Source organism: Abramis brama, assembly GCF_963993115.1.
Source record: "Abramis brama genome assembly, chromosome: 1".
In the NCBI taxonomy this organism is placed as follows: domain Eukaryota; kingdom Metazoa; phylum Chordata; class Actinopteri; order Cypriniformes; family Leuciscidae; genus Abramis; species Abramis brama.
In genome coordinates, this window is record NC_139963.1 from 19,826,761 (window position 1) to 19,849,160 (window position 22,400).

Below are 22,400 nucleotides of genomic sequence, written 5' to 3' on the forward strand. Positions count from 1 at the left end.
CAATATTAATATTATTTTATTGAATGATAACGTCATGAAAATAATGTTTTTAGTTGTGATACAGCCCATTTATATTTAACCAACTACAATACTAAATGTTATACATCTTTAATATCCAAACATGATCAAATATACACTACTGTTCACAAGTTTGGGGTCAGTAAGAACAAAAAAACTGTAGAAACTGAAATATTATTACTATCTAAAATAACTTTTATTTTATTTGAATATATGTTAAACTGTAATTTATTCCTGTGATCAAAGCTGAATTTTCAGCATCATTACTCCAGTCTTCAGTGTCACATGATCTTCTGCTATGCTGATTTGCTGCTCAAGAAACATTTATTTTTATTATCAATGTTGAAAAGTTATATTTAATATATTTGAAGTTATATTCAATACATTTTTTCAGGATTCTTTGATGAATAGAAGGTTCAAAAGAATTTAGAAGCATTTATTTGAAACATAAATCTTTTGTATTCTTGCATTACAAAGAGTTAAGTCAATTTTGATCAATTAAATATGTCCTGTACTTTAAATAAAAATTATTTCTTTCAGCAGAAAAACAAATAAAACTGACCCCAAACAAAAAACTTCAATAATGTTAAATAACATTATCTATGGCACAGTTAACATTCACCCTGCAGAAGCAGCCGAGGTTCATGTTTAGTTGCAGAAAGCATGTGCTGGCACACTGGTTAGGCAGGTTGTCATGCATTAACTTGCTGTTAGTCGGGTTAAACAGCCACCAGGACGGCTGCTGCTGTGCAGAAAGCATTCAGACACACAGACTGAGCTCAGAAAACATCGACGGATACACCCAGAGTTCTTACCATCGCCTGTCACTCAAACCACACCTCACAGGCAGAAGATCACACATCTGTAACAGTGCAACAACGTCACAACATGTTCAAAGTCAATCACTGATGATGACCAACCACCAGCAAAGTGAAGCCAATCATCATTCAGATGGCTGTGAACTTCCATAAACACAATCAATCACAATCTAGTGACCTTTTAAAGTCAACATGAATGGGTCTGCAACTCATTTTACTTCTGTCAAAATAAGTGGATTATGTAAAGTTGCTCATATACTGTACACTTCAAAAGTTTGGAATAAATACAGGTGCAGAGTGTAATATTGCCAGCTAGTGGTTGAAATGGGTACTGCAGTGCAAATTCACAATATCCTCAGATTCAACGCAGGTTGCCAGATTGAGGACACGCGAGCACAATGAACAATGGAAAGGCAGGCAAGTTGAGGAGTTGTTTTATCCGCGGTTTAATACGCTCCGTATATTACGGAAGAGGATTAGGGCCAAGCAATAATAAAAAAATAAAACCATCTTGCGATTAAACTCGTTAAATTTCGAGAAAAAAAAGTCGAAATACAATCTTGAGAATAAACTCATTAAATATCGAGAATAAAGTCGTTGTGTTTCGAGAAAAAACTCGTTAAATTTCGAGAAAAAAGTCGAAATACAATCTTGAGAATAAAGTCGTTGTTTTTCGAGAAAAAACTCGTTAAATTTTGAGAAAAAAGTCGAAATACAATCTTGAGAATAAAGTCATTGTGTTTCGAGAAAAAACTCGTTAAATTTTGAGAAAAAAAGTCGAAGTAATCGTGAGAATAAACTCATTAAGTTTCGAGAATAAAGTCATTGTGTTTCGAGAAAAAAAGTCGAAATGAAATGTAGAGAATAACGCATTCAATCAGTGTTCATTTCTCGAAACACGACTTTATTCTCGAAATTTAATGAGTTTATTCTCACGATTACTTCGACTTTTTTTCTCGAAATTTAACACGTTTTTTCTCGAAACACAACGACTTTATTCTCGAAATGTAATGTTTATTCTCAAGATTGTATGTCGACTTTTTTCTCGAAATTTAACAAGTTTTTTCTCGAAACACAACGACTTTATTCTGGATATTTAATGAGTTTATTCTCAAGATTGTATTTCGACTTTTTTTCTTGAAATTTAACGAGTTTAATCTTGCATTATGACGACTTTAATCTCAAGATGGTTTTATTTTTTTATTATTGCTTGGCCCTAATCCTCTTCCGTAGTTTAAAGAGATGTTTAGATGGATGCCGAGAGTTTATAGGTCCGGTGGAATCTGTGATCTCTGACCCAGTTTGTTTTTATGCCGTGTTTTCCACCAACTGGCAACCCGTGGTGTCGAGGATCACACAGACCAAAGCGAAAATAGACATTCCGACACGGAATGCACATTAAAATACAGTAAAAACAGCAATATTGTGAAATATTATTACAATTTACAGAAACTATTTTCTATTTGAATATATTTTGAAAATCTAATTTATTCCTGTGATGTCAAAGCTGTATTTTCAGCATCATTACTCCAGTCTTCAGTGTCACATGATCCTTCAGAAATCATTCTAATATGATGGTTTGATGCTCAAGAGTTGCTCATTGTGAGATAAAAAATGGCAAATTATCTTTTAAAATGTTTTATTCTGAGGCAGAAACCATAGAAAATAGTCATATTTTTGTGGAAACCGTTATACATTCGGTCAGGATTCTTTAATGAAGAGAAAGTTCAATAAACAGCCTTTATTTGAAATAGAAATATTTTGTAACATTATAAATGTCTTTACTGTCACTTTTGAGCAATTTGGTGCATCCCTGCTGAATAAAAGTATAACATTTTTAAAAGAAAAAAAATCTTACCCCAAACAGCAATTTAAGCAGCACAACTGTTTTCAACATTGATAATATGTTTCTTAAGCATCAAATCATCATATTAGAATGATTTCTAAATGATCACATGACACCGAAGGAGTAATAATGCTGAAAATACAGCTTTACCATCACAGGAATAAATGACATTTTTAAAGTATATTAATACAGAAAACAGTTCTTTTAAATGGTAATATCACCATATTGCTGTTTTTTCTCTATTTTGCCTTGATGAGTAGATAAAATCCTATAAAAAATCCAAACTTTTGACCTGTAGTGCAACGTGCTAATTAAGACCAGGAACATGTATTAGGAGAGTAAACAGGCTGCATTTTGACTTCATGTTGACTTTTCGGATGAAGGTCTGATGCCGAAGAACCATCAGAAAGTGTGTCATTAAACACTAGAAGTGGTGATTTCTTTAAACAGTGCTGATGCGTGATTCACGCTGGTGGGAATGTCATCGAAGCGTCCGCCGTGAACGTGGCAGCAGAAGCAGTGCAGTAAACCAGGAGATCCTGAATCTCACGCCAAACTGTGAAAGACTCTGGGCAGCTGCTGATATTTCCACAACCACTGGAAACGGTTCATCTATCGCAGCATGTGGTTTCACTGACCCAAACTTACGACTAAGATTATTACACACGACGCATCCTACAGAGAGGCCAATGATGACATCTGTTGTTATAAGGGATAAATGTGAAATCCAGATAAGGAGATGTGTGTGTGTGTGACTGAAAGAGGGTTCAGTAAATATCATTATGAAACACAAAAAACGAAAGATTTGTGTTCAGCCATGAGCTGAAATAGATGGATAATTAAGGAGCTGAAGGCATGATGAATGATGATCATTAACTGTCACGGAACATTCCGTTTTAAAGGAACAGAACTCTTCTTTTAAATTAAAGACTCAAGATTCTTTCTCCCTGTCCTGCTTTGATTTCTTTGGATACAATTGTGTTTGATTTTCAGAAATGTTCTGTGTCAGGAAGATGAACAGAAGAACAGATCATCTGAGATTCATATGTAAAATATTCGATCACGTGACATTAAAGGAATGTTTAATGGTCAGCACAAGTTAAGCTCAATCAACAACATCTGACATTCTGTTGATCATCACAGAAAATCATTCTGACATTCCTCAAGCAGCAGAAATGAACGAGAATCTAGAATATCTTTAATAACTGACTTTAGAAACTTCCATTTTCCATTTTTACCGATGTTTTATATTTCATTTTATTAATATTTTATATTATTTTCTACATGCCATGGATGCTGTCTATAGAGTTTAACTTCTATTTAACACGGAACATTCAAATAATTCCGCAACCTTTGCATTGCATATTTAAATGTAAATATTAAATATAAACTAGCCACAACTATACGGTATATAACGCATAAAACAAAGATGTTTTGGCCTGTATTAAAGACCACTGCTGTATGTACTGTTGAACACTCTGTACAGCTTGTTAACTCTGGATCTGGGGTTGTTTAAAAACTGCAGCTCTCGTCTATAATGACCTGGCATGGACACTGTCATCTGAAGACGAAGTTCTTTCGTCATGTGAAACGATCCTAATGGAGGGAAGCCCTCAGGGCAGCTGTTTGGCAGGGGCTAGCGTTGGGCTTCCTGCCCAATAATGAGCTTTTAATGAGGGCCATTATATACGGACACTGGACACCTGTGGTTTTATACACACTTTAGTTGTAGCTGATTGAGATGTCATAAAGTGAGTAAGCGGCATCATCATCGCTTGACATTCCCATAACACTTGCACAGACATGTTGAAAAAATGTTGTTTTATAGTCGTGTGTATTTGCCCTCAGGAAAAGGATAAAGTTATCTCTGGTACATATATAATATAGAATGAAATTATTTATTATTTATTTTCATTACTATTTATTATAATTAAATTAGCTATACGATGTACAATATTTTGGTCATATGCTGGGCTTTTATTTTCTAGAAATAAAATGAAATAACCTTTTTTTTTTAAAAAAATTAAATAGTTGATTATTTTTATTTATAAAAGTAATTATTTTCATTACTATTTATTATAATTATATTAGCTACACGATGTACAATATTTGGTCATATGCTGGGCTTTTATTTTCTAGGAATAAAATGAAATAATCATTTTATAAATAAAAAATAAAATAATTTACTATTTTTATTCATAAATGTATTTTATTATTTCAATTATTATTTATTATAATTATATTAGCTATACAATGTACAGCATTTTTGTCATATTTAATATAAATAAAACTGAATAAAAATATATAAAACACTAAATTAAATTTTTATATTTAAATATAATGAATTCAAATTCTTAATTATAAAAAATAGATATTATTTATAAAATAATTTAAGTATTTCCATTGTTATTTATTATTATTATTATTATTAATTATTATTATTATTATTTGCCAGCCTGTGGAAAAATGTCACAATGTTGTTGTTTTTCATTAATTTCCATCAAACTCCAAAGCTGAATGCTTTTAATACGTTTGTTCAACTAACTTCAAGTATGAGCAATAATAAACCATGCCTTAGTAAACACAAATAATAATAATAATAATAATAATAATAATAATAATAATAATAATACAGATCGAAAAGCAGATATTTGATATAGTTCCAAAAATAAAAGTGCCTATTCTTACCCGAGATGATCTTGGATCCAGAAACACAGACACCATTGGCCCCGTCGCTCGTTGGTTGGGGTGGTGGCGGGCCGGAGGGTTTGGGGCGCGTGCGAGGGGTGGGTCTGGGGCGTGGCAGGGAGCCGGAGGGGTAGGTAGTAAGGGGGGTCTGGGAGCTGTCGTGGGGCGGTGTACCGGGTGGGGTGGGGGTTCTGGGAGGGGACGGGTCTGGTTCTTCAGTGCTCTGGAGAGAAGGCTGGGGAGGAGGTTGAGGAGGAGGGTGACTGGGGGCCTGGATGGGGGTCTGGTTGTTGCGACGGGGTGCGATGCTCGGGACAGAGGGCTGGCCTGGCGTGGGCTGGTTAGGAGCCGTCTTTACGCTCTGAGGTGTGGCAGACGTGGTCTGTTTGGGAGGTGCAGGTGCTTGTTTCTTTGTACCTGAAACAAAGAAATGACAGATTTTGTTAACAATAACAACATGCATTTTAGTTCATTTGAATTACTTTCCACACACTATTAAGGTGAAATAAAGCAAATGTGAGGTAAAAGCCACAGCTTAACTGAGAAATGGGAAATGTTTCGCTCACAACATGACCTCGTCGCTGAAGAAGGCCACGTCGTGATCAAAACATTTGCCATCTGGGGTAAGGGCGATTAAGACTCACCTCTGCGCACCATGAACGGACTGGGGCCCTTGGGACCTGAGGTAGGGGTCCCCACATTCAGCGGAGAGGGTGTCCCACTCGAACCTCCCGGTCCGTTCCTCACGGCTGGAGGTGTGGTCGCAGGTTCTCGGGTCATGTTACTGGGGAAGGAAGAAAAGCAGGGAACTCATATCATGGGATTACATTACAGATCAGTTAACATGCAGGGAATTAACATGTAGTGGTCCAAGTTGAGTTAATGACTTGCACGGAAAAGTTAATACTGATGCCATAAAGAAAAACTGTTAGTGTAATTAGAAGTGTTTTTTTTCTGCATGCAGTGCATCTTTTCCACTATAGAAAGAATAAGCAATTGAGAAAGGCAAGGCAGGACACACAAACTCGAGCAACAGAGAATATTCTACAGAAAAGATATGGAGAGAAAGACTAGAAGGATTTTTGCCCTGACCAGGATGAAATACTGTGACAGCATGATCGTTTGAAGAATCATCCTTGACTTGCATTTTGAGAGGCGTTTGTTTGAATCCTTCCTATTTAAAAATCAATATAGGTTGGGGGAACTCTTCTTTTAAAAGTATTATGGATAAAATATTGGGGGGAAACAATAATAAATTATAACCAATAATAACTGATTAATCACATGATTTCTTTAGAAAGCAGAATAAAAAAATAACTGAATAAAATAAATGACATAATACTTAATTTTTTATTGCTGTTTATATATTTTTAATTCTTTTCATTGAATGATTGAACACTATTTTTCTTGGAACAGACCCCCCTTGTAACCTCTTCATCCCAGTTTAGAAACCCTTCATTCAGCTTATGTATTTTCGCGACGACACTGTCAGGATAAATCCAGGGTAAAATGTCTTGACCAAGGGTACAAGTGTGATGGTTTATTCTATCCTGCTTCCGTTACAAATTAGCAGGGACTAATCACAAACTGGCTTATCCACCTGGCACGCTATTGGTGGGTTTAATCCAATCCAATTCCTTTTAACCTCTCGACGATGCTCAATGGCTTCTTTTTAGCAAACAAATCGCTCGAGTGGGTGTAAATACCACTCACTTTCATGTTTTTTTTGCACAACCTGCAAAAATCGCTCGATTCCATTGCTGCTTCTGCAAACCGCTGATCAACACGTTTGGTTACACATTTCCTGCCTGGAGTTTTCGCGTCGCTCTGCAAAGTACGTCACCCGGATCGTTGGTCTGATTGGTTGAAGGACTATCCAATTGCGTACAGAGTCATTTGAACTATGCCCGTTGATCACGCCTCTTGTGCAGGAGAAAATACAGAGCAGACTCTCCAGACCAATGTTCAATCTTACAAGACTGAGCTTGATCTGGTGATAGCCAGACTAATAGTTTATAGCTGTATTTTTAAAAGCGCTTAAAATAAAGAAACATGAGAATTTCACAAAGAGTCAATGTGCATGACACAGAAACAAATGACGGCATTTGATTATTGCCAACCCAGGTATCTTGAAATGTTTGCAAACCTTCTTCTGTGATTGTACCCAATTGATGGCAATTCGATTGTTTTTAAAGCAGCGTTTTGAAGCAATAATCAAGTCAGCGTGTGCACACAACACACAGATTTTGGCGGGCGGCTCCTGACATCTGGAAGCGGATGGCATGGTGAGGTAGAGGGACTTTACGGTCGCACCAATCCTTACCTGTTCTCCGCAGCAGGGTTCTGCTGAACTAAAGGCTGCTGCATCTGAGACACCACAGCTCCCGCCTGCCCAGCCTCCAGACCCCTGCCACTGGGCGACTGAGGGGAGGGCTCAAACACGGGAACCCCCCCGGCGTCAATGGGAGGGAGAGGGGGCTGGAAGTTAGGCGTGGAGTGCTGCTTTTTATATATTGTGCCAGCTTTACGAGGGATGATTTCCGGCTGTTTGTTAGCAGGGCTACAGGGAAGAGGGGAGACAGTATGAAACACTCACACTAGAGAGGGACAGTGGGGTATTAGTCTCCACAGAAGGGAAGGAGGAGAAGGACAGGACCACCACCTGACCACTGGGACAGCAACCAGAGAGAGATATTGGGAATGGTTGAGATTTTAAATTGTTTTTAGAATTTAGCGCATTTTCAACATTCATTTTTCAAAAGTATATCAAATTAATTCATTATACATATAAGTTGCATAGTTTTGTCAGGAGGTTTTAAGTAGGACTATGAGTAAGTCATTTGAATCATTCACTCAACCAATTTATTCAAAAAACATGGATTCATTTAGGAACAAAACAAGTCTTTATGACTAGGTCATTTGAATCATTCACTCAACCAATTCGTTCAAAAACGGGGATTCATTAAGGATCGCCACTACTTTGTGTTGCCCGGAGACCCACAATGGTTGACTTCATGTGGAACTACTTTTGTTGACAGAGCAAAAACAGCCAATATATAGTACAATACACACTATGCAATGGAATGTTGTATCCTTAAATAAAATAAAAAACTGGGTAAGTGTAACCCTTTACAAGGTTCATTAGTTAACTACCTAAGTTAACATGAACTAAGAATGAACCAGCATTTATTAATCTTAGTTAATATTAATTTCAACATTTACTAATACGTCATTAAAATCAAAGGTTGTATTTGTTAACATTAGTTAATGCACTGTGAACTAACATGAGAAAACAATTAACAGATATATTTTTATTAACTAAACATTAACAAAGATTAATAAATACTGTAACAAATGTATTGCTCATTGTTAGGTCATGTTAGTAAATACATTAACTAATGAAGCTTATTGTAAAGTGTTACAAAAAACTGAATAAATAAGGTATATTTACGTTAGTAAATGACACAAACTTTGACACATTTAAGTATTTTTCCGTGAAATTTAATTTCAAAACCTAGCTTAATTTGTTTGCATGCTAAGATTTATACCATAGTGCAAAAATGAAGCAGTCACTCATTAATGAAGCATTAATCAATTTTGTTATTGTTAACTAGAACAATAAAAAAAAAAAAAATTGAAATAAAGCTGAAATTTAATAAACAAAACAATAAAAATGACAAAAGCGCATAGCAAAATGACTAAAAATTAAACTAAGTAAAACAGGAAAGCTAAATTCAAGATATGAAGTGCTATATTAGTATATAAATAATCCTTAAATAACACTGACATTAATTTAGTTTATTAATGAAGCAGTCAAATCTCTTTTAGAGAGGCTGTGACATTCCCCTGAAAGGACTGTCCTGTGCCTGAAGCACAAGAACATTCACATTTTCAAGCTCAGAATTTTTCTGCGGGACAAGACAGGAGCTGTTTGACTCATTCTGAACATACCAAGCTTATAAGAGCGGGTCTGAACCCTTGCTGCTCATACGCTCACTGGATAACTAAAATTGGAATTACTGAAATACAAATAATAACCTTTTATTCCGACAGATGCTGAATTAGTGTTTTGGAAACCACATCAAAAACGTAACTTTTTTTTTCTCTGACTTTGGCACCAAGTTCATGATCATGAAATATATCAATAATGCGTTTATACATAGCTATGAGCATACATTTTATTTATTTCAGAAAGCATACAATAAGCAACGGTTGACAAAAAAAACAAAAACAAAACAAAAAAGCAAAGCAAAACCAAAAAATGAAGAAAAAACACAGAAAAAGTTGCATGTGTCATTTGAAATGAACAGGTCTAAACAGCCCCCAGCTCTGCTTGGACTGTGACGGACTCACTGGCCACTACATATGACGCGGACACTACTGTGGAGCTGGAGTCATGTCTGTAAACGCGAGGGTAAGACTTGTACCTGTCTTTGCGGGGAGTGTCAGAGTCGAACGAGCTCTGGCTGCCTGGGCGTCTTCTGTCTATGGATCCGGCTTCGGAGTCAGGGGTACCCGGGCACCCAGGCATGGAAAACATGCCTGAAACGTTGAAGTCCACATCTGAAGAGCAAAGGAGCAAAGGCTATGAATAAACAGCCATGACTGAGTGCAAGTAAGGACTTCTTAAAGAGGACAAGCTCAGTTCCAAACCCTAGTGAGCTGCCTATTTTGGCAACATTTTTAGACATTTTAGGCCAAAATTAGCCGGGGAAAATATGCTGCCTTGTTTTGACCCAATCTGAAGCAGTATTGCTTGAAGGTTTTATGGATAATGCGTTGTTATAGCTAACTGGAACTACAAACTAAAACATTTTTGGTAATTTAAATAATGTAGCAGACAAAAAATAAAATATTAGATGAACAATTTAAACTTAAAAACTTGAATGGAAATTAGAAATGTAATGAAGTAAGTTTAAGCTGAAGTACTGAAAATGCTAAAACTAAAAATATATTAAATACAGTGAGGAAAATAAGTATTTGAACACCCTGCTATTTTGCAAGTTCTCCCACTTGGAAATCATGGAGGGGTCTGAAATTGTCATCGTAGGTGCATGTCCACTGTGAGAGTCATAATCTAAAAAAAAAAATCCAGAAATCACAATATATGATTTTTTAACTATTTATTTGTATGATACAGCTGCAAATAAGTATTTGAACACCTGTGTATCAGCTAGAATTCTGACCCTCAAAGACCTGTTAGTCTGCCTTTAAAATGTCCACCTCCACCCACTCCATTTATTATCCTAAATTAGATGCACCTGTTTGAGGTCGTTAGCTGCATAAAGACAGCTGTCCACGCCATACAATCAGTAAGAATCCAACTACTAACATGGCCAAGACCAAAGAGCTGTCCAAAGACACTAGAGACAAAATTGTATACCTCCACAAGGCTGGAAAGGGCTACGGGGAAATTGCCAAGCAGCTTGGTGAAAAAAGGTCCACTGTTGGAGCAATCATTAGAAAATGGAAGAAGCTAAACATGACTGTCAATCTCCCTCGGACTGGGGCTCCATGCAAGATCTCACCTCGTGGGGTCTCAATGATCCTAAGAAAGGTGAGAAATCAGCCCAGAACTACACGGGAGGAGCTGGTCAATGACCTGAAAAGAGCTGGGACCACCGTTTCCAAGGTTACTGTTGGTAATACACTAAGACGTCATGGTTTGAAATCATGCATGGCACGGAAGGTTCCCCTGCTTAAACCAGCACATGTCAAGGCCTGTCTTAAGTTTGCCCATGACCATTTGGATGATCCAGAGGAGTCATGGGAGAAAGTCATGTGGTCAAATGAGACCAAAATAGAACTTTTTGGTCATAATTCCACTAAACGTGTTTGGAGGAAGAAGAATGATGAGTACCATCCCAAGAACACCATCCCTACTGTGAAGCATGGGGTGGTAGCATCATGCTTTGGGGGTGTTTTTCTGCACATGGGACAAGGCGACTGCACTGTATTAAAGAGAGGATGACCGGGGCCATGTATTGCGAGATTTTGGGGAACAACCTCTTTCCCTCAGTTAGAGCATTGAAGATGGGTCGAGGCTGGGTCTTCCAGCTATAACATGACAATGACCCGAAGCACACAGCCAGGATAACCAAGGAGTGGCTCTGTAAGAAGCATATCAAGGTTCTGGCGTGGCCTAGCCAGTCTCCAGAAATAAACCCAATAGAGAATCTTTGGAGGGAGCTCAAACTCCGTGTTTCTCAGCGACAGCCCAGAAACCTGACTGATCTAGAGAAGATCTGTGTGGAGGAGTGGGCCAAAATCCCTCCTGCAGTGTGTGCAAACCTGGTGAAAAACTACAGGAAACGTTTGACCTCTGTAATTGCAAACAAAGGCTACTGTATCAAATATTAACATTGATTTTCTCAGGTGTTCAAATACTTATTTGCAGCTGTATCATACAAATAAACAGTTAAAAAATCATACATTGTGATTTCTGGATTTATTTTTTTTTTAGATTATGTCTCTCACAGTGGACATGCACCTACGATGACAATTTCAGACCCCTCCATGATTTCCAAGTGGGAGAACTTGCAAAATAGCAGGGTGTTCAAATACTTATTTTCCTCACTGTATTTAAAAAAACGAATAAAAAATTATCTGATAAACCTGGTATTGTATATTACAAATATTGGCTATTTTACAAATTGCTTTTCTTCATCTTTTGTAAGTTGCTTTGGATAAAAGCATCTGCTAAATGCATAAATGTAAATGTATAAAACTAAAAGTTGATTCAAAATATGAATGAATACTATAATAATAATCTCATCAAAAATCATGATCTTCCTTCTATCCAAGATGAAGAGAATGAAGTGGTGAAGCATTGGTTGATTATCGATATGTTTCATTCAGTTTTGAAAAGTATTAATAAAATAGTTTTAATTAAATGTAATATTTATGAACTCATCAAGTCATTAGTTTAGACACATGCTAGATCATGCATGTGAGATCAATGCTCATATTAAACCATTGCTGCAAAATTTTACTTCGCTGAATTTGTTTTACAGGTATATGATCATTTACATAATAATTTACAGTCGGGTTAGAAAATTTCCAAGTTGAAAATCCAACTTTAAGTTTCACTTTAGGTTTCAAGTAGGAAGCTGGAAATTCCTGGTTTGAAATTTCCGAGCTGGAAAAGGCAGGAATGGAATGCAGCATATACCGGAAACAACTGTGAGCATTAGTCAAGTCTGAAGTGTGTTTCTTATGAGGCTGCATCTCAGTTAGGATGTTGTCTTGTAAGGCGCCTGCCTATCTAGTCAAGTCAAGTCAAGTCAAGTCACCTTTATTTATTTAGCTCTTTATACAATACAGATTGCTTCAAAGCAGCTTCACAATAATAAACATGACATTAACAATCACTGACACAAACTTAATTCATCAAATTTAATTAAATTCTATATAAAAATCAGCTGAAGTCAGTTCAATAACTGATAAAAATCTAGCAGTTCTCAACCTTTCTGACTCCTAGGCCCCCATAGTCTAAGACAAAATTAGAAAAATGTAGAACCCCCCCCCCCATTAAACTATTAACTATTAAAAATAGCTAAATAATTTTAAGCCACCTTGAGGCCCCCTTGGAACTGTGTAGGGGCCCCCTAGTGGCCCCCGACCCCCCCTGGTTGAGAACCACTGATCTAGACACTCACTAGTTTTGGAGCAGAGCTACAGTCAATGGTAGTCTTACCTTCTGGAAAGAACCAGCTTGAATGGTTGATCATCAGTTCTATTATTGACACGACATGGACGGAAGTAGTGGCTGCCATTTCAGAGAGGCTTCTAGGAGAAGAAAAAAACTGTAACATGTCAAGCTGCTCCACAAGAAGCATCAAAAAGGTCATGTAATCCTAACAATTGTATATAAACAATGCAATTTGGGAAAGCATTGCGTGCGAATCTCACCCCTCCATTTTGGCCCACAGCAAATTGGGGCCCAGTACGATGGAGATGTTGCTCGCAGTCATTTTGTTGACGTCGCTTTCCAGAGCAAGCTTGGCAAGAAACTTCACCAGGTACCTTCACAGACATGTATTAGCATGTTACCATCATAATAGTTTGTTAAAGGTCAATGCTAAAAGCTAGTTCTATGTAGTGATAAGCAGACCTAAAATTGTTTTTGTTGGGCTTTGGTAACATGTCACACACCACCCACAGCGCCTGAAGCCTCTTATCAGAGTCAGAAATACTGCAGACGAGAGAAAAACAAGAGAGAATATACACAATAAAAACTAAGTTTCAAATCTGAAACACCTTCATCAATATCATTTCTAATACTCTAAAATTCCCATACTGTTTAATCAGCATCACATTAGCATGGGTGTAATTTTTCATAGACGTTTTATTTAGGATTTAGAGTTAGAATTGACTTTCACAAGAACTGGGCACATTCATTTGGGCATATTTCAAGCCTGACACCCTTTGAAAAGCTTTGATGTCAATCATTTGAAGCATCGAGACACTTCCAGCTAATTCCACTTTACAATCCAGATCCAGTTGCAAAGCAATCGTCTTCCAGTTGAAAGGACAAATCGAACGCATGAGCTTATGGCTGCTGACGTCAACTCTCTACCCTACTTGACGCCCTCCTCTACCTCATTTTCTGAGGTACGAACATAAATGATAATATCATGTCACCTATTTATGATATTTATGAATGTTGAATGCTGCCTGAGGACTTCTGTTAGGTTAGTGGACACCACACTTGGAATATTGGTGCATTCAAAGAATGGGATTTCAAAAACTGGGAGAGATTCACTTAAAAACCCTATATTTTCGTCTGAAGTCATGGACATTGGTGTATGTGAATGTGCTTTACTTTGAGGCTTGAATCCACTCTTCATACAGCTGGTAGGTCATCAGAGGTTCAGGCAGCTCCCTCAGGTAAGATTTGAGGGCTCCTAAATAATCATGAGAAAAGAAACCCAACATCAAATGCATTTGCAAGCCCTCGATTGTGTTTGAACATGACTTGTAAAGAGTAACAAATATGGCTCTAGTTGTGGTACTCTTAACACTGGTGGCAGAAATGAAAAGTTTCAGCTTTCAAAATAGCTCAGTGCCAATATCCTGTTTTTATAATCAGCTACACAACCAAGCATGGTTTAAAATAAAACAAATCAAGTCTTGTTTTCATTTTGGGAAGTCCTTCTAAATGCAGAAATGACATTTTAGCTCTGTAGCTAGCGGTACCTCAACAACTCAATTTATGAAAAACGGCATGTACCAGCGACAGCGTGAGGGTCGGAGTAAAACTCCTCCAGTTGGGAAGTGGAACAGTCCAGTGCCGCCTTTAACTTCTTCAGTTTAGAGGCTCCAGCAGCGATACGGAACAAACCCTGGCACAAAAGCAGATGTTGTAAACGCACAAGACCTTTGCAGTGAGCAGTAAAATATAAACTGATTTGCTTGTGTGTGAAAATGACTGAAAACACATTTTTCGGATGGGTCAGTGATGGTTTCGCAGGGAAACGATTGTCTCCTTTCACTGCTATTTTTAGTCTGGGTTTGGCCAAGAAGGAGAAGTGAACAAATAGACGTCTGTAACACGGATATACTGCCATCTCTCGCTATCTCTCTCTCTCTCTTTCTCTCTAACTGTGTCTCTCGATCTATCTGCCTGTCTATCTGTCTTTGGTCTATCAGAGAAAAAAGGAAGGCTTGATATTTATAAACTCATAAAATGTTAACTTGCAACCCTCCTTCATTTGTATTCTGACAACTGTGCAACTTTATTTTTTTTAAATGCATGTCAAATAAATGTCATTCATCCTTTTAAAACTGGTTCTGTATAAAGTGCCCTTTGCTAAATATTTGAAAGGCAGAAAGATTGAGCCCTTCCCTGAAAATGACCACTCTCTGCCACTGTGTATGCAGTGATGTGCATCAACTTCCCCATCATGTCATCTGATCTGTCGGTCCCCATGTGTTGTTTGACAGTGTGAGATACCTCTTCCTGCATGCCGGTCTCAAGCAGCATCATGACGCAGGCCTCTATGGGCAGAGCGATCTCTCTGCTAGTGCGCTTCAGATGTTCCTCCAGAGCTGTGCCAAACGCTGGCTTCTCTATCCATTTATCTATGCCAGATCACGAGACAGAGTGAGAATGATTTGAGTTATGGCAGGATACATTTAAGAATCATCACCAGGTGTGTGTGTGTAACACTGATTCTGTTAGACAGGATGATTTGCCGAGTGAAACAGGATACAGTACAGTGACGGCCAACAGGAAGCTTTGAAAGAGAAATAATGATTCATATCTTGATCACTAGCCAGATCGTTGGGTGCATATCATAAAACCAGTCAAGAACATGTCTGGGTCAAATCTATCTATCTATCTATCTATCTGTCTATCTGTCTGTCTGAATTTTAATCTCATTATTGTAATGTGAAAAATATATTAATAATTCTAATTATAAATTAAATATACAGTATTTCAACAAAGTACTGCCAGTGCAGTTAAAGCAGATTATTTTCCATTATGAGAATATATACTGTAATGACAATAATCATTTTGAAAAATGACAACTAAAAAAAAATTTTAATCAAAAGTAAAATGTCTAAACAAATGACAATAAGAATTTGGGGGGAAATTGTCATGAAAAAAAATGTCACAAATGCAAAAAAGCTTACTTTATTTAGGCAATATAGGCTATATTAGAGTGAATATGACTCAGACATATTCTATATTGAAAATAAATAAAATCAAGCTTTTATTCAATTACTGTGATATGAAAACTATATATACTAATAAATTGACAATATAATAAATTAATATTAATTTACAATATAATTATATATTATGCATAATTTTAAAGGTGGGGTATGTGATTCTCTTTTTTGTCAATTTTTTCAAAATCACTTGAAATCCTATTCCTAACCCACTTACAGCCACTGAGTTGGAAGCACTGAAATGAAAATTAAGCAATTTAATTATCTGTGGAATGGGCAGGACTCGAAAAACTCCAGCCAATCATTTCCAAGACCACCTAGAATCATTGGACAGTAAGTTCGTCAATCAAACGGTCGTACCATACCCCCCTCCCCCATCCCCCTCCCTCCACATGAATGGGTGGAGTCAGGGCCAGCGTTGGAGAAAAGAAGGTAGGACCATTTGAGTTGTGTATTTTCAAAATCTGCCGGCCGTTTTGCAAATCCCATACCCTACCTTTAAGCATTCTTTATATATATATTTTACTGCCTTTTTTATTTTACTGAGGTTATTTTGCATTACACTAATACGATTTGGAGGGGAAAATGTGCTTAATATTATTGTGACAATAATGTCACAATGCAAAAAAAATGTCTTTGTTCCTTCTTTTTTACTTATTTTTGGGTGAAATATGCACTAGCGAACATGTTTTTGACAGATTTTGTGAGATTCACCCTTTTAGTTTATAAGTTGTGACAGTTTGAACATAATGGAGATCAGATAACTGTTGACTGTTTCAGCACACACATCACTCCATAATACACTCTGTGTTTAATTGTTTTTAAAGGGTTAGTTCACCCAACGCACGTTCACGTCTGCTCTCGTGTCAACACAACAAGCATGCGTGATGGTGCTCTTGTGAACGCACGTTGGATATTAATATTTTGTAAATTAAGTAGTAAATTATGTTTTTTTGTGCAAACAAAGCAGTCACATGGATTAATTCCATGATGTCTTTACAACCTTTCTGAGGCTTGAAATTGGTAGCTGCGTAGGCTGTCAATGGAGAGATAGAATTTGACAGAAGCAGACTTAATTTGCGTTCTGAAGATGAACGAAAGTCTTACGCGTTTGGAACGACATGAGGGTGAATAATTAATGACAGAATTTTTATTTATGGGTGAACTAACCCTTTAATAAGGCCATGATTTCATAAGTGCTGTGAGTGATTCATATGAAACATTTATCCAGCCGATGCTCTGTCCAGGAAGTGAAGAGTAAATATCACACCTTGCTGTGACTGTATGGTGGGCAGGACGCCCTCGATGGACGCCAAGGCTCTTCTGTGGTATTCAGCTTGAGCTTCTAACAACTGTCAAGACAAAAACAAGCCTCACTTTTCTATTTTTGTTTTGAGAGAAGTAAAGTTTGTGACTAAATGACCTTTAATCTACTAACTGGCTATATACTGTCAAATATTGTACAGTTAAATTGACTCCACTGGTTAGACATGCTAACTACTAGCATACAGTAAGAAGATCTATGAATAACACAAAAAACCCTTTCAGGCAAGTCATTTCAGTCGGCGGCCATCTTTGAAACGCCTCTCGATGTCTTTTTTAATCTAAAGTATTTGATACCACTGAACTTTGGCCAGTTTCCAACTGATAAATTTGCAAGTCAAATTTATTATTCCTGTATAAAATCGACCTTTATCAGACATCATTTTTCTTGTGTGGTTCAAGCTCCCGTAAAGCTCATAGAAATGACTTACCAACACATAATAGCGCGCATATTCTCCTTCCTTGGAGTAAAAGTTGTACATTTCAGCTGCTAGTTGATCCTAAAGACAAAACAAGATCAGACTAGGTTCAATGTGCTACCTAAGGTCACCCAGAAACCTCAATAAAATCGGACTCATACCTTGCATATTTCCATTTTGTTCTGAGCTTCATCCATCTCCTCCTTAAGTGTGTCAATTTTGGCAGCCATTGCTTGAGTATTTGCAGCTGACGGAAATGCCTTTGAGGCCTGGTGATACCTGTATTACAGGAGTTTAAAGTGTTTTCTCTATTATTCCAAGCAATTTGCATTGCAATTTCATCAAATGTCTCAAAGCACCGGAAGATAATCAGCAGACGCTGGTGTGGTTATAGTTTCATTCATTTACACAACCATTCAAAAGTTTGGGGTCGTTTTTTTTAAATGTTATTCAAAGGAGTCTTTTGCTCACCAAGGCTGCATTTATTTGATAAAAACTAATAATAATAATATTACTAGTAATATTATTACAATTTAAAATAACTGTTTTCTATTCTAATATATTTTAAAATGTAATTTATTCCTGTGATCAAAGCTGTATTTTTAGCATCATTACTCCAGTCTTCAGTGTCACATGATCCTTCAGAAAATCATTCTAATATGATGATTTGATGCTCAAGATTTGTTTTTTACTACAGTGACATTTGTTCTGGCATTTTTTGCAGAAATTTGCATTAGCGCCCATCCCCCTTTTCTGTGGCGTTGGTTCTGGAAGTATTTTTTCCATTCATTTAGATTTTTAAAAAGTCTTCATTAAAGCATTATAAGCCATGAACCAAGCCAATCAGCTACGAGGTGATTTACAACACAACAAACTTTGATTTGAAGCTAAAACATATTTGAAAATCTGATAAAAAGGCTCTCTGATTGGAGTAATTTTCTGTACAGCATCATGGGTGATGTAGTTTTTCACCATGAACTCCGCTGTTAAACACGATTAAAACTGTTGAAATAATGAAAGTTGACATAATGCAGGCTGGCGGCTTCAACAGAAGCAAATACCATCGATCAACAACCTCGTAGCTCTCTGCTTTTATAAGTTATCGTTCAAAATTTCCTTATTACTGCCAGAACCCGACAGTTGCACTATTATCAACATCAGTGCTTAATATTCTTAATATACGTAAACTTATTATAATCAATATCAATGCTTAATATTATTTTTTGTTACAATTTTTCATGACTCTTTGATAAATAGAAAATTAAAAGAAAGAACAGCATTTTTTTGAAATAGAAATATTTTATACCATTATACATGTCTTTACTGTCACTTTTGATCAATTTAATGCATCCTTGCTGAATAAAGGTGTTCATTTCTTTCCGAAAAAAAAAAAAAAAAAAAACTGAACCCAAACTTTTGAACAGTAGTATATATACACACCTGGCTTTCGCAGAATCAAAATCCAACACAAGCTTGGCTAAATGTTTCCTCTGCTTCAGGATGTTAGGAATATCCACCTTCAAGCACAAACATAGAGATATAACCTACATTGCCTGTTTAAAAATCAGGTTATTTGCAGGTCTTTGGTGTTACGTACCTCTGCTAGCTGGTTGAGAGGGTCTAGAATATCTCTCTCCAGCTGAACTTCATGTTGGCTCTGCTCAAAGGCTAGTTTGTTTTCGGCTTCTCCACAGACTTCCATCATCTTCCTGTAGACACAAACATGCTTAACATCATGCTGCCTGGTCGCTTGGATTAACCGATGCTAAATAATAGGGCTGGGTGATATGGACAAAAATATTATCTCTCCCCGGGGAAAAATACATTGGTTGTAAGACATTCCTTAAAATAATATCAAACAAATCTAGCATAATTCAAAAATAGTTTACTCTTGCTAAAAACAGTATGAACCAATCATAGTAAAGCAGCATGAGGTCACATTTTCCATCATGAACAATAATAATTTAGCATTTTACACCCGACTATTATGCATTTTACTGGGATAACAAATATTGTTGGATAATCATGATGCTTCCACTCTGTATTTTCACAGATCATGACCATAAATGAACCGCCTGCCTGAAAAAACAGATGACTCAGGGATGTTTGGTCACATTCAAAGTTTTCTCATTATGAGTATGAATCACAGATCAGGCGGATGGTTTTGTCAGTCCAAGAGTTCATAAACTCACCCGATAAAAGACTCGTCTCCGAGCTGATTCCCTCCATCCACCATGGATTGTGAAAGGGCTGTAAGAGGAAGCTTTTTCTAAGAGGAAAAAAACAAAACAATTCAGAAGTGTGTACTATGGAGGCATTTGAAAATATAAAAGCAGCTGTTACTTACATGTCTCTTCTCCACATCTGTGCCCACGTTACCCTGCAGACACATGGTCATCTTCTTGTGGGCATTATGGGAGACCAATCGCATATTTTCCAGGCGCCGCTCAATCTGTATTAATGCACACATTTGATTCAAATTAAAAATGTATTGGGACTTCAGTAGTTCCCAGTCCCATCATCAAAAGTTCCATTCAACAATGTTCCATTATCATGGTTACATGCACACCTGTTCTGCATTTCCTGTAATGCTTACCACTTGAGTCTTTGCAAAGTATTGTGGGTCTTGTACACCACCACCCTTCAGTTTCCTGTTCTTATAAATGTGCAAAAAGCCTGTTCAGTCATTTCATCTGGACTGAGATTCTGGCAAAGCGGTGATGTCAGAGCTGAATTTTCAGCATCATTACGCCAGTCTTCACATGATCCTTCAGAAATCATTCTAATATGAGGATTTGATGCTCAAGAAACATTTCTGACTATTATCAATTTTGAAAGCTGTTGTTCTGCTTAATATTTTCCTCAGGATTCGATTAATAGAAAGAACGGAATCTTTAGTAATATTATATATGTCTTTAGTATCACATTTAATTGATTTCATGCACCCTTGTTGAATACAAGCATTAATTATTTTTAAGTGCCCCGTTATGCTTTTTCAGATATTACCTTTCATGTAGTTGTGTAATATACTGAAGCTGTTTGTGAATGTAAAAGGTCTCCAAAGTTTCACAGATCAAACTGCACTGTTATTATCTCCCAAAAGAAAGAACCGAATCTGAACTACCTGAAATGAGTCGTCAGTCATTCCAGTCTCAGTTTCTGCTTGAACCTACTGTATGTAGTTTTGTAAAAAAAAAAAAAAAAAAATAGACAATGACAGCCATATGGTCTTCATTGGCTGCCCACAAACAATGCCTACTTTGACCCTCAAACACTGTAGTTGTAGCTGAGGCCTGAAAGAGTTTGGTTTGTGTCGTCGACATGTTGAGAAGACGCTGATTTGTTCAAAAGCAAGTCCACTATGCTGCACTTCCAAAGGATGAGGACTCGTGCTCAAACTTACATAATAAAACCAAAACCATTGTCACTGTTCATATCACTATGTATCAAGTGCTGAGGAAGATCCTCAATTGAAATTCAGATATGGTAATCGGCATTTCGTTTCCAGCACGTGCTGTAAGCAGTAGACCAATCACAACAGATCTGACCAATCAGAGCAGAGTAGACCAATCACAACAGACTGGGTCATCTGACCAATCAGAGCAGGGTAGACCAATCACAACAGACTGGACCATCTGACCAATCAGAGCAGAGTAGACCAATCACAACAGACTGGGTCATCTGACCAATCAGAGCAGGGTAGACCAATCACAACAGACTGGGAAACAGATCTGACCAATCAGAGCAGAGTAGACCAATCACAACAGACTGGGTCATCTGACCAATCAGAGCAGAGCAGAGCAGACCAATCACAACAGACTGGGTCATCTGACCAATCAGAGCAGAGTAGACCAATCACAACAGACTGGGAAACAGATCTGACCAATCAGAGCAGAGTAGACCAATCACAACAGACTGGGAAACAGATCTGACCAATCAGAGCAGAGTAGACCAATCACAACAGACTGGATCATCTGACCAATCAGAGCAGAGTAGACCAATCACAACAGACTGGGTCATCTGACCAATCAGAGCAGGGTAGACCAATCACAACAGACTGGACCATCTGACCAATCAGAGCAGAGTAGACCAATCACAACAGACTGGGTCATCTGACCAATCAGAGCAGAGTAGACCAATCACAACAGACTGTGCAACAGATCTGACCAATCAGAGCAGAGTCGGCTCTTGGGACAGAGGGGATTAGAGATACTAAATCCTTTATCAAACCATTTCAGACACTGTGAGAAAAGAGATGATGCCGCAATGTATATAATGAAAAATCTAAGTGTTTTTGACCTTTGATGCATGTAAACCTATTGTAGCAGACCAATTAGAAACTTAAAAAATAGCATAATAGGGGCACTTAACAAAAATCTTTTGTGCATCTGTTATGAAAAGTATGGTCATGTGCTTTCTAGTTGTTTCTTCATTGAGTTGGCCATCAGTTTATGTTTTTGACCCGCAGTCATAAACAGTGGCTGCAGCGGAGCCTGGACTGGAAAAGCTTTTTAAGAGGACAATATGGTTAAAGAATTAAAGTTACAGTGAACATGAGGAACCAGGCAAGAAAAATGTCTGCACTGTGCCAGCAAAGTGTGCACTTTAGCA

The 22,400-nt window shown here is 37.2% G+C and overlaps 1 protein-coding gene across 4 annotated transcripts in view; it reads right to left on the minus strand.

Moving 5' to 3' along the window:
- arhgap17b (Rho GTPase activating protein 17b) overlaps positions 1-22,400 on the minus strand; it is a 35,988-nt gene that overhangs the window by 1,843 nt on the left and 11,745 nt on the right. Inside the window, exons 3-20 of one of the 4 annotated variants that reach the window (XM_084132168.1) lie at positions 20,137-20,241; positions 19,982-20,058; positions 19,387-19,498; positions 19,230-19,306; positions 17,951-18,068; positions 17,802-17,870; positions 17,318-17,399; positions 15,326-15,453; positions 14,603-14,714; positions 14,195-14,276; positions 13,484-13,564; positions 13,282-13,395; positions 13,067-13,158; positions 9,798-9,933; positions 7,694-7,930; positions 6,015-6,154; positions 5,371-5,787; positions 834-880 (exon numbers count right to left, since the gene is read on the minus strand). In XM_084132168.1, coding sequence (XP_083988294.1) covers positions 873-880; positions 5,371-5,787; positions 6,015-6,154; positions 7,694-7,930; positions 9,798-9,933; positions 13,067-13,158; positions 13,282-13,395; positions 13,484-13,564; positions 14,195-14,276; positions 14,603-14,714; positions 15,326-15,453; positions 17,318-17,399; positions 17,802-17,870; positions 17,951-18,068; positions 19,230-19,306; positions 19,387-19,498; positions 19,982-20,058; positions 20,137-20,241 — 2,187 coding nt within the window. In that variant the 3' untranslated portion in view covers positions 834-872. The remainder of the gene's footprint in view (positions 1-833; positions 881-5,370; positions 5,788-6,014; positions 6,155-7,693; positions 7,931-9,797; positions 9,934-13,066; positions 13,159-13,281; positions 13,396-13,483; positions 13,565-14,194; positions 14,277-14,602; positions 14,715-15,325; positions 15,454-17,317; positions 17,400-17,801; positions 17,871-17,950; positions 18,069-19,229; positions 19,307-19,386; positions 19,499-19,981; positions 20,059-20,136; positions 20,242-22,400) is intronic. The other 3 variants (XM_084132170.1, XM_084132167.1, XM_084132169.1) reach the window with 3 other exon arrangements.